This window comes from Ranitomeya imitator, chromosome 3, assembly GCF_032444005.1.
Source record: "Ranitomeya imitator isolate aRanImi1 chromosome 3, aRanImi1.pri, whole genome shotgun sequence".
Lineage (NCBI taxonomy): Eukaryota > Metazoa > Chordata > Amphibia > Anura > Dendrobatidae > Ranitomeya > Ranitomeya imitator.
The window spans coordinates 682,764,910-682,778,142 of record NC_091284.1 but is presented as its reverse complement, the minus strand read 5'-3'; the positions used below and the strand labels follow the sequence as shown (position 1 = coordinate 682,778,142).

Genomic DNA, 13,233 nt, shown 5'->3' with positions numbered 1-13,233 from the left:
TACAATGAGTGTCTGCAGGTAACAATGAAGCATAGTGGAGGTTTAATGTAAGTTTTGGGCTGCATTTCAGCAAATTGAATTGGAGATTTAGTCGGGATTAATTGTGTCCTCAATGCTGAGAAATACAGGCTGATACTTATGCAATACCATCAGGGAGGTATTACTGAAAACATGGAGTCAATAGTCCATCAATAAATATAATTTATTTTATTAGTACCTGATTCCCCCTGTTGTAATCATGATTGACTGTTTAATTGATGGATTGATGTGTACGCCATATTATGATTTAATAAAATGTATATTTATTGGTGGACTATTGACTCCATGTTTTCAGTAATAATTTTATGTGCAGCACGGTGCCTCAGTTGTTAGCATTGCAGCCTTGCAGTGCTGGAGTCCTGGGTTCAAATCCCACCAAGGACAACATCTGCAAGGAGTTTGTATGTTCTCTCCGTGTTTGCGTGGGTTTCCTCCGGGCACTCCGGTTTCCTCCCACATTCCAAAGACATACTGATAGGGAATGTAGATTGTGAGCCCCAACGGGGACAGTGATGATGTGTGCAACCTGTAAAGCGCTGCGGAATATGTTAGCGCTATATAAAAATAAATATTATTATTAATTATTATTATGTTGGGGGTGTCCATTGTGCTTATTTGCATACGCCCCCTAGTGAAGTTATAGGGTTTGTTTTTTATGTTTGATTATAATATTTCTGTTCTGATGATACTGTTTCAACCATCAGGGAGGTGTCTGATCCCAACTTATTCTGCAGCAGGACATCTATCCCAAACGTACATTCAATGTCATTAAGAACAGTCTTCAGTGTGTAAAAGACCAAGAAGTCCTAGAAGTGATGATGTGGGCCCCACAGAGCCCTGATCTCATCATCACCAAGTCAGATTTGGGGTTACATGTAGAGACACAAGGATTTGCACGAGGCTACATCCACAGAAGATCTGTGGTTGGTTTTCCCAAGATGTTTGGAACAACTTCCCTGCAGTTTCTTCAAAATCTACGTACGAAGGAGAATTAAAATGCTGTTTTCAAGGTGCAGCACGGTCAAATTTTGATTTAGATTTCTCTTCATTCACTCTGCATTTTTTTTTTTTTTTTTTAATAAAAATAAACTAACACTTTTTTTTTTTTTTTACATTATTACTTTGCAGCATTGTATGCACACTACTGGATAGAGATATCTATCTGGCAGGTACACATCTGTGCATACTCCTCAAATGAACTGGAGAGGAATGGGCTCTACAGTAGTTATGCAGTGTCCTAAATAGAAAGTGTCTTAACCCCTTAATCCCATATGACGTACTATCCCGTCCAGGTGACCTGGGACTTAATTCCCAGTGACGGGATAGTACGTCATATGCGATCGGCCGCGCTCACGGGGGGATCGCGGCCGGGTGTCAGCTGCCTATCGCAGCTGACATCCGGCACTATGTGCCAGGAGCGGTCACGGACCGCTCCCGGCACATTAACCCCCGGCACACCGCGATCAAAGATGATCGCGGTGTGCCGGCGGTGCAGGGAAGCATCGCGCAGGGAGGGGGCTCCCTGCGTGCTTCCCTGAGACGATCGGTACACGGTGATGTACTCACCATGTACCGAGCGTCTTCTCCCTGCAGTCCCCGGATCCAAAATGGCCGCGGGGCTGCATCCGGGTCCTGCAGGGAGCACTTCCGGGTCAGGATCAGGCTGCAGCTGCAGCTCTAATCCTGCCCGGCTGTATGTCAGATCACCGATCTGATAGAGTGCTGTGCACACTGTCAGATCGGTGATCTGTGATGTCCCCCCCTGGGACAAAGTGAAAATGTAAAAAAAAAAATTTCCACACGTGTAAAAAAAAAAAAAAAAAAAAAAAAAAAAAAATTCCTAAATAAAGAAAAAGAAAAAAAAATATTATTCCCATAAATACATTTCTTTATCTAAAAAAAAAACCCCAAAAAACAATAAAAGTACACATATTTAGTATCGCCGCGTCCGTAACGACCCGACCTGTAAAACTGGCCCACTAGTTAACCCCTTCAGTGAACACCGTAAGAAAAAAAAAAAAAAAGAGCCAAAAAACAACGCTTTATTATCATAACGCTGGACAAAAAGTGGAATAACACGCGATCAAAAAGACGGATATAAATAACCATGGTACCGCTGAAAACGTCATCTTGTCCCGCAAAAAACGAGCCGCAATATAGCATCATAACCAAAAAATTAAAAAAGTTATAGTCCTCAGAATAAAGCGATGCCAAAATAATTATTTTTTCTATAAAATAGCTTTTATCGTATAAAAGCGCCAAAACATAAAAAAAATGATATAAATGAGGTATCGCTGTAATCGTACTGACCCGAAGAATAAAACTGCTTCATCAATTTTACCAAACGCGGAACGGTATAAACGCCTCCCCCAAAAGAAATTCATGAATAGCTGGTTTTTGGTCATTCTGCCTCACAAAAAATCGGAATAAAAGGTGATCAAAAACTGTCACGTGTCCGAAAATGTAACCGATAAAAACGTCAACTCGTCCCGCAAAAAACAAGACCTCACATGACTCTGTGGACCAAAATATGGAAAAATTATAGGTCTCAAAATGTGGAGACGCAAAAACTTTTTTGCTATAAAAAGCGTCTTTTAGTGTGTGACGGCTGCCAATCATAAAAATCCGATATAAAAAACGCTATAAAAGTAAATCAAACCCCCCTTCATCACCCCCTTAGTTAGGCTAGGTTCACATTGCGTTAATGGGTTAACGCTAACGGACAGCGTTGCACGGCGAAAATGTCACAATTAACGCCGTGCAACGGGTCCGTTGGCACACCCATTGACAGCAATGTGATTTTCAGGTGTAGCGCATCGCTAGAGCGTGCCATTTTCGGCTCACGCTAGCAAGGTGCCATTCTTTTGTGGCGCGCCTCAGACGCTGCTTGCAGCGTCCGCGGCGCGCCCGAGGTCCGATCCCCGATCTTCCAGAGCGGGGACGTTAACGCGACCACTAAACACGACACCTAAAAAGACATTGCGTTAGCGCAATCCGCTAGCGCTAAACGGATTTCCCTAACGCAATGTGAACCTAGCCTTAGGGAAAAATAATAAAATTAAAAAAAATGTATTTATTTCCATTTTCCCATTAGGGTTAGGGCTAGGGTTAGGGTTTGGATTACATTTACGGTTGGGATTAGGGTTGGGATTAGAATTAGGGGTGTGTCAGGGTTAGGTGTGTGGTTAGGGTTACAGTTGGGAATAGGGTTAGGGGTGCGTTTGGATTAGGGTTTCATTTATAATTGGGGGGGGTTTCCACTGTTTAGGCACATCAGGGGCTCTCCAAACGCGACATGGCGTCCGATCTAAATTCCTGCCAATTCTGCATTGAAAAAGTAAAACAGTGCTCCTTCACTTCCGAGCTCTCCCGTGCGCCCAAACAGGGGTTTACCCCAACATATGGGGTATCATCGTACTCGAGACAAATTGGACAACAACTTTTTGGGTCCAAGTTCTTTTGTTATCCTTGGGAAAATAAAAATTTGGGGGGCTAAAAATCATTTTTGTGGGAAAAAAAAAAGGATTTTTTATTTTCACGGCTCTGCGTTGTAAACTGTAGTGAAACACTTGGGGGTTCAAAGTTTTCACAACACATCTAGATAAGTTCCGTGGGAGGTGTAGTTTCCAATATGAGGTCACTTGTGGGGGGTTTGTACTGTTTGGGTACATCAGGGGCTCTGCAAATGCAACGTGACTCCTGCAGACCAATCCATCTAAGTCTGCATTCCAAATGGCGCTCCTTCCCTTCCGAGCTCTGCCATGCGCCCAAACAGTGGTTCTCCCCCACATATGGGGTATCGGCGTACTCAGGACAAATTGGACAACAACTTTTGGGGTCCAATTTATTCTGTTACCCTTGTAAAAATACAAAGCTGGGGGCTAAAAAAATCATTTTTGTGAAAAAAAAAAAAAAAGAATTTTTATTTTCACGGCTCTGCGTTATAAACTGTAGTGAAACACTTAGGGGTTCAAAGTTCTCACAACACTTCTAGATTAGTTCCTTGGGAGGTCTAGTTTCTAATATGGGGTCACTTGTGGGGGGTTTGTACTGTTTGGGTACATCAGGGGCTCTGCAAATGCAACGTGACTCCTGCAGACCAATCCATCTAAGTCTGCATTCCAAATGGCGCTCCTTCCCTTCCGAGCTCTGCCATACGCCCAAACAATGGTTTACACCCATATATGGGGTATCAGCGTACTCAGGACAAATTGGACAACAATTTTTGAGGTCCAATTTCTTCTCTTACTCTTGGGAAAATAAAAAATTGGGGGCGAAAAGATCATTTTTGTGAAAATATGATTTTTTTATTTTTACGGCTCTGCATTATAAACTTCTGTGAAGCAATTGGTCGGTCAAAGTGGTCACCACACATCTAGATAAGTTCCTTAGGGTGTCTACTTTCCAAAATGGTGTCACTTGTGGGGGGTTTCAATGTTTAGGTACATGAGGGGCTCTCCAAACGCAACATGGCGTCCCATCGCAATTCCTGTCAATTTTGCATTGAAAAGTCAAATGGCGCTCCTTTCCTTCCGAGCTCTGCCATGCGCCCAAACAGTGGTTTACCCCCACATATGGGGTATCAGCGTACTCAGTACAGATTGTACAACAACGTTTGGCATCCATTTTATCCTGTTACCCTTGGTAAAATAAAACAAATTGGAGCTGAAATAAATTTTGTGTGGAAAAAAAGTTAAATATTCATTTTTATTTAAACATTCCAAAAATTCCTGTGAAACCCCTGAAGGGTTAATAAACTTCTTGAATGTGGTTTTGAGCACCTTGAGGGGTGCAGTTTTTAGAATGGTGTCACACTTGGGTATTTTCTATCATATAGACCCCTCAAAATGACTTCAAATGAGATGTGGTCCCTAAAAAAAATATGGTGTTGTAAAAATATGAGATTGCTGGTCAACTTTTAACCCTTATAAGTCCCTAACAAAAAAAAAATTTTGGTTCCAAAATTGTGCTGATGTAAAGTAGACATGTGAGAAATGTTACTTAAGTATTTTGCGTGACATATCTCTGTGATTTAAGGGCATAAAAATTTAAAGTTGGAAAATTGCGAAATTTTCTAAATTTTCGCCAAATTTCCGTTTTTTTCACAAATAAACGCAAGTTATATCGAATAAATGTTACCACTAAAATGAAGTACAATGTCATGAGAAAACAGTGTCAGAATCGCCAAGATCCGTTGAAGCGTTCCAGAGTTATAACCTCATAAAGGGACAGTGGTCAGAATTGTAAAAATTGGCCCGGTCATTAACGTGCAAACCACCCTCGGGGCTTAAGGGGTTAAGGGTGAGTGGTATGGAGCATGAAAACCAGAAGTAACCACTCCCTTCAGCACACAAGGAAAATATAGAAATTGGCCAGAACATCTTTAGTATTAAATGAATACATAGGTGCAGATATGGTGTCTGCTATACAGACGCTGTTGGCATTGTACACGTGAATTGCACCATTGGCACATGCCAAAGTCTTTTATACTGGCTAACTTTTGTTTTATATTTTGGCATTGTTTGCCTGTGAGTTTCTTCCAAAGTATTACTCCCTCCATCTTTCCAAGATAATTTTAATTAGAGACAAGTACTGTATATCTGGATTCAATTTTTGACAAGTTCATTTGAGGGTTCAAAATAATGTAAAAACAATTATATTGTACAGTGTTAGCCAGAAAAATCGATGTAAATACATTTATGTGCAGAAATGACAAAAGTATTCTAGTAGTGATAATTTTTGTGGTTAGGCAATAAAGGTATCACTCCTAGAATACTGTTTTTCATTTTTGGGCATAAGTTTTTACAGGGCTTGGCATTGAGATGAGATTTTAGTATAGCCCACCTGCAAAAGGTTGCCATGTCATCGTGCATAGTTTGATTGAAAGTGTGTACGCCCATGAGCCAGAATACCTGCTCAGTATTTCTTTAAAACTGTAGTGCGTGCATAATTTTATTAGATGCAGTTTCTCAGTAAGGAAATTGAAAATGTATAAATTATTAATTTCAGTTCCTATTTTATTTTCAAATGGTTTGTATTTCTTTTCATCTGATGCAGGAGATTTGAGATGGACCGGGATCCTACCAATGCTCGTTACTGTGCTGAATGTGGAAAAATGCATCCAGCGGAAGAGGGAGACTTCTGGGCAGAATCAAGTATGCTGGGTCTCAAGATCACCTATTTTGCAATGATGCAAGGGAAAGTGTTTGATATCACAGGTAATGAAATGCAGAGTAACCCAGCGCCATAGGGATATATTAGGTTACTGCTCGTTTAGTTTGTACCACTGGTTCATCAGCTCCTCTTCTCCATTTTGTAATACTGAGTTACATGCAGAAATTGTAGTTAATTTATAGCAATCTGTACTTTTTTCAGTGGCTATTATCACTTCTTTTCTCCATCTTTAGAGTGGGCAGGATGCCAACGTGTGGGAATCTCGCCAGACACTCACCGGGTTCCGTATCACATTTCATTTGGCTCAAGAAATTCTACAAATGCAGGCCGGCAAAGGTTTGGACTCTTTAAGTGTTATGGGAACAGTTTAAAGAGGTTGTCTTAAATACTGTATTTTTCTGACTAGAAGATGCACTCTACCCTAAAATGCACCTAGTTTTTAGAGAAGAGAAATAGGAACAAATGTGGTCATGATGCACGGTTATGGGTAGAGGGTTGATCTGCTGCTGATACTTCTAGATAGTGGTAATGTCCCCCAATTCTGTACTGATTCCCATTCTCCACCCCCATCCTGGTATACATGGCCCCCTGGCTTCAGTGCATAGAGGTGGAGGAGACAATGGGCGTGGGGTGCAGTGAATATTCATTTCCTTTTATAGCTGTCAAGCGTGTTAGCTGCAGCCACCAGCTTCCTTCCTCCTGTGCAACAGGTATTAGTTGAGACGGCCTGCGCCACTTGCTACTTAATGTAGAATTGAGTGAAAGGTGACAATTCCTTTCATGTTGGTGTTATCATTGTCCTAGTCTTGGGTATTGATGACCTATCCCTGCGGTAGTCTTCTGCCAGCCTCACTGATCTGCGGCTTTTGTTGTTTTCTGGTTTACACCATAAAGAAGTGTAGATGTTAATTTGCTAATCACAGTAGGCACAGTTTTTGTGTTGCAGCACAGCTGCCATTTATGAACTTTTTCTCTTCTACTGCAGAGCTCCATCAGAAAGCACCCCGACCTCTGTTGCCGATTTACAGAACCTCTTGAGCAGAATATTCCAAGGATCTCCTGGTCAGATGCCCAATGGCAACCTCTTCACACCTCCCCCGCAGCCTCCGCCACATGGGGCTCCGTCTCCTTCTGCTCCATCTAAACCTGACACTGCACCCAAGAGTGAAACAAAGTCAAAGCGAAAGAAGAAAATGAGGCGCCCAGTGCAGAAATGAGCACTCTCCATGCACCAAACTGAAAATGTGAAGAAACAGGGGTAAAGACATTAATTGCACAACTTTTCTTCAAACTCATAAGTGTTTAGTGGTTTCCAGTCTGACTGCTGTACACTGACCGGAACCAAGTTGTCAAGGGCTTTGCACCATTCAAATGAACACTTACTCTTTTAATTTTTTATTCTAGAAATTCTCTGATTGCAGTGGGCATCAGAAAGCTTTCCCCTTTGCAAGTACCTTTAACAGATCAGACTTTTTTTTTTTCTTAATAGAAACCTTATCTACTCATCATACCAAAGATACCTGGTGTAGACATCTATGTGGAGAGGAAGACTTTACTGTGCATGTAGGCTAATAGCAGATGGACCCTGGTAGAATGTATGGATGGGCACATGCACAGGAACGCTCATCTCTCCTAGTTTTATACACAGGAGCTGGGACGCTACGTTTGGTTTTGCTTTGGTTATCCTTTCTCCATCTTTTAGAAATTCCTGTGAATGACATCAAACTCTATGAAAGCCAAGAAGTGGACGGCTTTTCTTCTTACATTCATGGATGTTAATACAGGGGCAGACATGCTGCCAATATCTGCATTTTTTTCACCAATTTCTTTTTTAATCGTTTTTTTTCTGTTCTGCTCGTTACTGTGTAACCAATGCACTGGTCTGTGCATAACCTTAAAATTCACAATAATGACATATCGGTATAAAGGGGTGAAAGCTCTTGAGGGATTTCTGACAACATGCTTTTATTGCCCCTTATATCCATTTTATTAGAATAATTGCTGGATTTGAGAATGAAGATGTTCTATTCCCAGTTGTTTTTTTTTTTTTTTTACTGGAGACACCCACACACCTTAATTGTAATCAGTGGGAATTCCAGATTCCTTGAGCATATAAACTTCTCATGCCTCTCAGTAATTGGAATAACAGGATATGCCATATGAATACCCCGCTGTTCAACTTAGACAGGGACACTTGTTCTCGAGATGGCTGTGATCTTGCCTGCCAGACTCGCAGCACCATTCTTGTTGATGGGCAGCGTCTAGTAAAGCCCAGCTCTATTCAGATCAGTGCTGAAACCACATACTGCCAGTACAAAAAAACGTTTTTTTTTATCGTTGGAATCCCTTTTATGATATTTTACCAGAAAATCTTTTTAAAATTTTAAAATAAGTCAAGAATAGAAACATCCTCTTAGGATTTTGCTGGAGATTAACAGTGACCTGAAGAGGTATTTCACTAATTAGATTTCACGTAACCACCTGATTGGTAATGACATCTCGATCTGTGAGGGTCTGATGGCTGAGACGCTGTCAGATCGCCAAGAACCGGCACTTGAGTCCAGTTTCAATGAAGCAGCAGTGCACTCGGTGAAATGCTGTTTCATACATTCTGCCTGGGACTGTGAGAAAGCTGAACTCGGCGCTCCCCTATTCCCAGCAGTCCCATAGAGAATGAACAGAACAATAATCGAGCATGAGCAAACAGTGGACTAAATTGCCCTGTTGGTGACCGGTGGAGGGGCCCCAGCTGTCAGACCTACACAGATCTAGAAGTTATAATTTATCCCCTTTAAGGGTTTCTTGACCAGACTGAAGGCGTACCTACACTTTCACACACAAATGATTATAGTGCAGGACTCTGCAGTATTCTCATTTCTCTAAATCACTTTATTAGGGATTTCTGCCGATAACCCCCACAGGTCGGACCACCTGAAGCCTGTTCTGCAGCATACACTAAAATATGCTGCGTCCTACTTGTCTTAGTTGCGTTCTTCAGTAAAATCTTACGACCTTCGCTCCCGCACTGAAAAAGGTACCAGAGCAGCATAGTGTAGCGTCGTCTGTAGCACAGACTTCAGGTGGTCTGTACTGCGAGTTATTGGGAGAAATCGCTAAAAGAGGGATTTAATAATAACTATTATACATTGGTCCTACTTTATAATCAATTTCTTGGAAATCATTGGTACGCTTAACTGAAAAGCCCTATTTTACGTATAGTGTGTGTTTGGCGTCATTGCCATGACTTGTCTTCTCTATCAATTTTGACAGTCCCTATTATATATCTTTTTTTTTTTTTTTTTTTTTTTAATTATCTGCTTTGTTCCATTACTCAGGCAATACAAGTAAGAAAGCCGTCCCCAAGCTTCTTTGTAACAGTATTGAACATTTGGGATTAAGTTTGTGGCTGCTTTGTCATTTTTAATTTACCCCCCCGGGATAGCCATTCATATACTGATCCCACTGTATAGTAAATTTCTGCAGGAACGGTTTATAGGACAATCAAATTTAACAGGTTTTGTTTCTGAATATTTTCTATTTTTTGATTGTACAAGTGTGCTAACTCTCCGCCCAAAGACTTATGCTCATACTGTAGTTTGGTGACAAATTATTTTATTACGGAGGTATAGGTGACCTGTTCACTTGCTGCGGCTGATAAATGATCTAACTCAGGATAATGTTGTGTAACATCTAATACATAGAATACAGGTACAGAAAGTCAGATGTCACATGATGTGAAATTGTATTAATCTGTATGTTCCATGCCTTAAAAATTGCCGCAGGATACAGTGAAGATTTGGCAAAATCGGTGCATGAATAAAGTGGATCACTCGTCCATAGCAACCCGACTTCAAAAGTACCCCATAAGATCTGGAAACTTCCTCACCTTTTTATTTGCTTCAGATTTGCTAAGTCTCCCACCTTGAAATAACAACAACATGCATGAAGAATAACTATGGTCTAGAAACCAGGTCCTAGCAAATTTCTGTTGGCTTTGAAATTTTAGGGTGGGGGGAGAACCTCAAAACCCAATCCACATGGATCGCGTCCAGTTGCTCTTGACATTGCTATCCAGCATGCAATAGTTTTCAACCTGACGAGTTGCTTTCATTCTTAGGACGCCGGTCTTCCTAAAAGCTGACAGTCTTGGCTGATGATCTAGATGCTAGGAAAACACTGTTTGTGTCTGTTAGCAAATTAGTCTCAACGTTTCTAACTTCACTCGGGTCTTCTGCTGATTCACCGGAAGGCACGGAAGGGGAATGGAACCATGACGGGTCTTTCTTTATCTTTGCTGCACTAATTTTTTTCCTCTGCACAAAAAATATAGACTAAGTACCTCTTTAAAAACTTGAGAAGTGCTTTTTATGATATATCCATCCACAGAACGCAGCTCGTTCACGAGGTCCAAACTGCATTACAATGAAGGAATGGCGGAATTACAGTATGGGTTGATCTTTGGGATTGATGGGTTAAATGGTCTTGTATAATATTTTGTTAAATTAAAACTTTTATGCTTTGAATTCTGTTCTTTTGGCTTTGATTTTTGGGCAACGTGAAGGAGGCCTGACTAGTGAGTTGGAGGACAATACGTGTAGACTCTGGTGCACTAGATTTCTGCTCTTGGTCAGTACTGGAATTATTGCCAGCTGCTGGAGACGTCGAACTCATCAAAATGAGCTGGTAATGCCATAGTAAAATGGCTGTACATGGTGTGGTGAACATGTGGGATTAGAAGAAGAGTACAGTCTGCAGACAAGACTGCAGGCCCTAGTAGTGTCAGAGCCAAAGAACACTTGGGCGGCATTCACACAGCTAAGCTGCACATTTATAGCCATTATGCGTTCAGATGCCATCACGGAAAAAATCCCATTATCCCCTAAGGGTGGTTTGCACGTTAATGACCGGGCCAATTATTACAATTCTGACCACTGTCCCTTTATGAGGTTATAACTCTGGAACGCTTCAACGGATCCCAGTGATTCTGACATTTTCTCGCGACATATTGTACTTCATGATAGTGGTAAAATTTCTTTGATATTACCTGCATTTATTTGTGAAAAAAATAAAAATTTGGCGCAAATTTTGAATATTTCGCAATTTTCCAACTTTGAATTTTTATGCCCTTAAATCAGAGATCTGTCACACAAAAGAACTTAAGTAATATTTCCCACATGTCTACTTTACATCAGCATAATTTTGGAACCAAAATTTTTTTTTTTGTGTTAGAGAGTTATAAGGGTTAAAAGTTGACCAGCAATTGCTCATTTGTACAACACCATAATTTTTTTTATTTTAGGGACTACATCACATTTGAAGTCACTTTGGGTATTTTCTATCATATAGACCCCTCAAACGTGACACCATTCTAAAAACTGCACCCCTCAAGGTGCTCAAAACCACATTCAAGAAGTTTATTAACCCTTTAGGTATTTCACAGGAATTTTTTAAAAAAATGTTTAAAAAAAAAAAAAAAAAATGAACATTTTAACTTTTTTCACTAAAAAATTAATTTAGCTCCAATTTGTTTTTTTTACCAAGAGTAAATTGGTAAAACAGGAGAAATTGGACCCCAAAAGTTGTTGTACAATTTGTTCTGAGTATGCGGATACCCCATATGTGGAGCTCGGTAGGGAAAGGGGCGCTGTTTGGAATGCAGACTTAGATGGATTGGTCTGCAGGCGTCATATTGCGTTTGCAGAGCCCCTAATGTACCTTAACAGTAGAAACTCCCCACAAGTGACCCCATATTGGAAACTAGACCCCCCAAGGAACTTATCTAGATGTGTTGTGAGAACTTTGAAACCCCAAGAGTTTCACTGCAGTTAATAATGCAGAGCTGTGAAAATAAAAAAATTTTTTCACAAAAATTATTTTTTAGTCCCCAGTTTTATATTTTTCCAAGGGTAACAGGACAAAATGGACAACAACTTTTGGGGTCCAATTTCTCCTGAGTACCCTGATACCCCATATGTTGGGGTAAACCCCTGTTTGGGCACACGGGAGAGCTCGGAAGGGAAGGAGCACTGTTTTTTTTTCAACGCAGAATTGGCTGGAATCGAGATCGCACGCCATGTCGCGTTTGGAGAGCCCCTGATGTGCCTAAACAGTGGAAACCCCCAATTATAACTGAAACCCTAACCCAAACACGCCCCTAACCCAAACACGCCCCTAACCATAATCCCAACCGTAAATGTAATCCAAACTCTTTGCCCTAACTGTAGCCCTAGCCGGAAAATTGAAATATATACATTTTTTAAAATTGTATTATGTTTCCCTAACTAAGGGGGCGTTTGATTTATAGCGTTTTTTTTTAGCGGATTTTTATGATTGGCAGCTGTCACACTAAAAGACGCTTTTTGTTGCAAAAAATAGTTTTTGCGTCTCTACATTGTGAGAGCTATAATCTTTCCATATTTTGGTCCACAGAGTCATGTGAGGTATTGTTTTTTGCGGGACGAGTTGACGTTTTTATTGGCACCATTTTCGGGCACGTGACATTTTATTTTATCGCTTTTTATCCCGATTTTTGAGAGGCAGAATGAACAAAAACCAGCAATTCGTGAATTTCTTTTGGGGGGGAAGGGCGTTAATACCGTTCCACGTTAGATAAAAATGATTAAGCAGTTTTATTCTTTGGGCCAGTACGATTACAGCGATACCTCATTTATATCTTTTTTTTTTGTTTGTTTTGGCGCTTTTATACGATAAAATCTATTGTATAAAATTATTTTTGCATCGCTTTATTCTGAAGACTTTAACTTTTTTATTTTTTTGCTGATGATGCTGTATGGCAGCTCGGTTTTTGTGGGACAAGATGACGTTTTCAACCATTTTTTATTTATATCCGTCTTTTTGATCGTGTTATACCACTTTTTGTTTGGAGGTTTGATAAAGCGTTTTTTGCCTCGTTTTTTTTCTTACGGAGATCACTGAAGGGGTTAACTAGTGGGACAGTTTTATTGGTTGAGGCATTACGGACGCGGCGATACTAAATGTGCCCTTTTTTTATTTAGTTAA

General features: G+C 40.5%; 1 protein-coding gene across 2 annotated transcripts in view; it reads left to right on the top strand.

The window, feature by feature from the left end:
* DNAJC14 (DnaJ heat shock protein family (Hsp40) member C14) overlaps positions 1-10,736 on the top strand; it is a 41,019-nt gene extending 30,283 nt beyond the window's left edge. Inside the window, exons 5-7 of one of the 2 annotated variants that reach the window (XM_069758438.1) lie at positions 6,097-6,257; positions 6,447-6,549; positions 7,199-10,736. In XM_069758438.1, the coding sequence (XP_069614539.1) occupies positions 6,097-6,257; positions 6,447-6,549; positions 7,199-7,430 (496 nt within the window). In that variant the 3' untranslated portion in view covers positions 7,431-10,736. The remainder of the gene's footprint in view (positions 1-6,096; positions 6,258-6,446; positions 6,550-7,198) is intronic. The other variant, XM_069758439.1, reaches the window with a different exon arrangement.
* Positions 10,737-13,233: the final 2,497 nt, after the last annotated feature.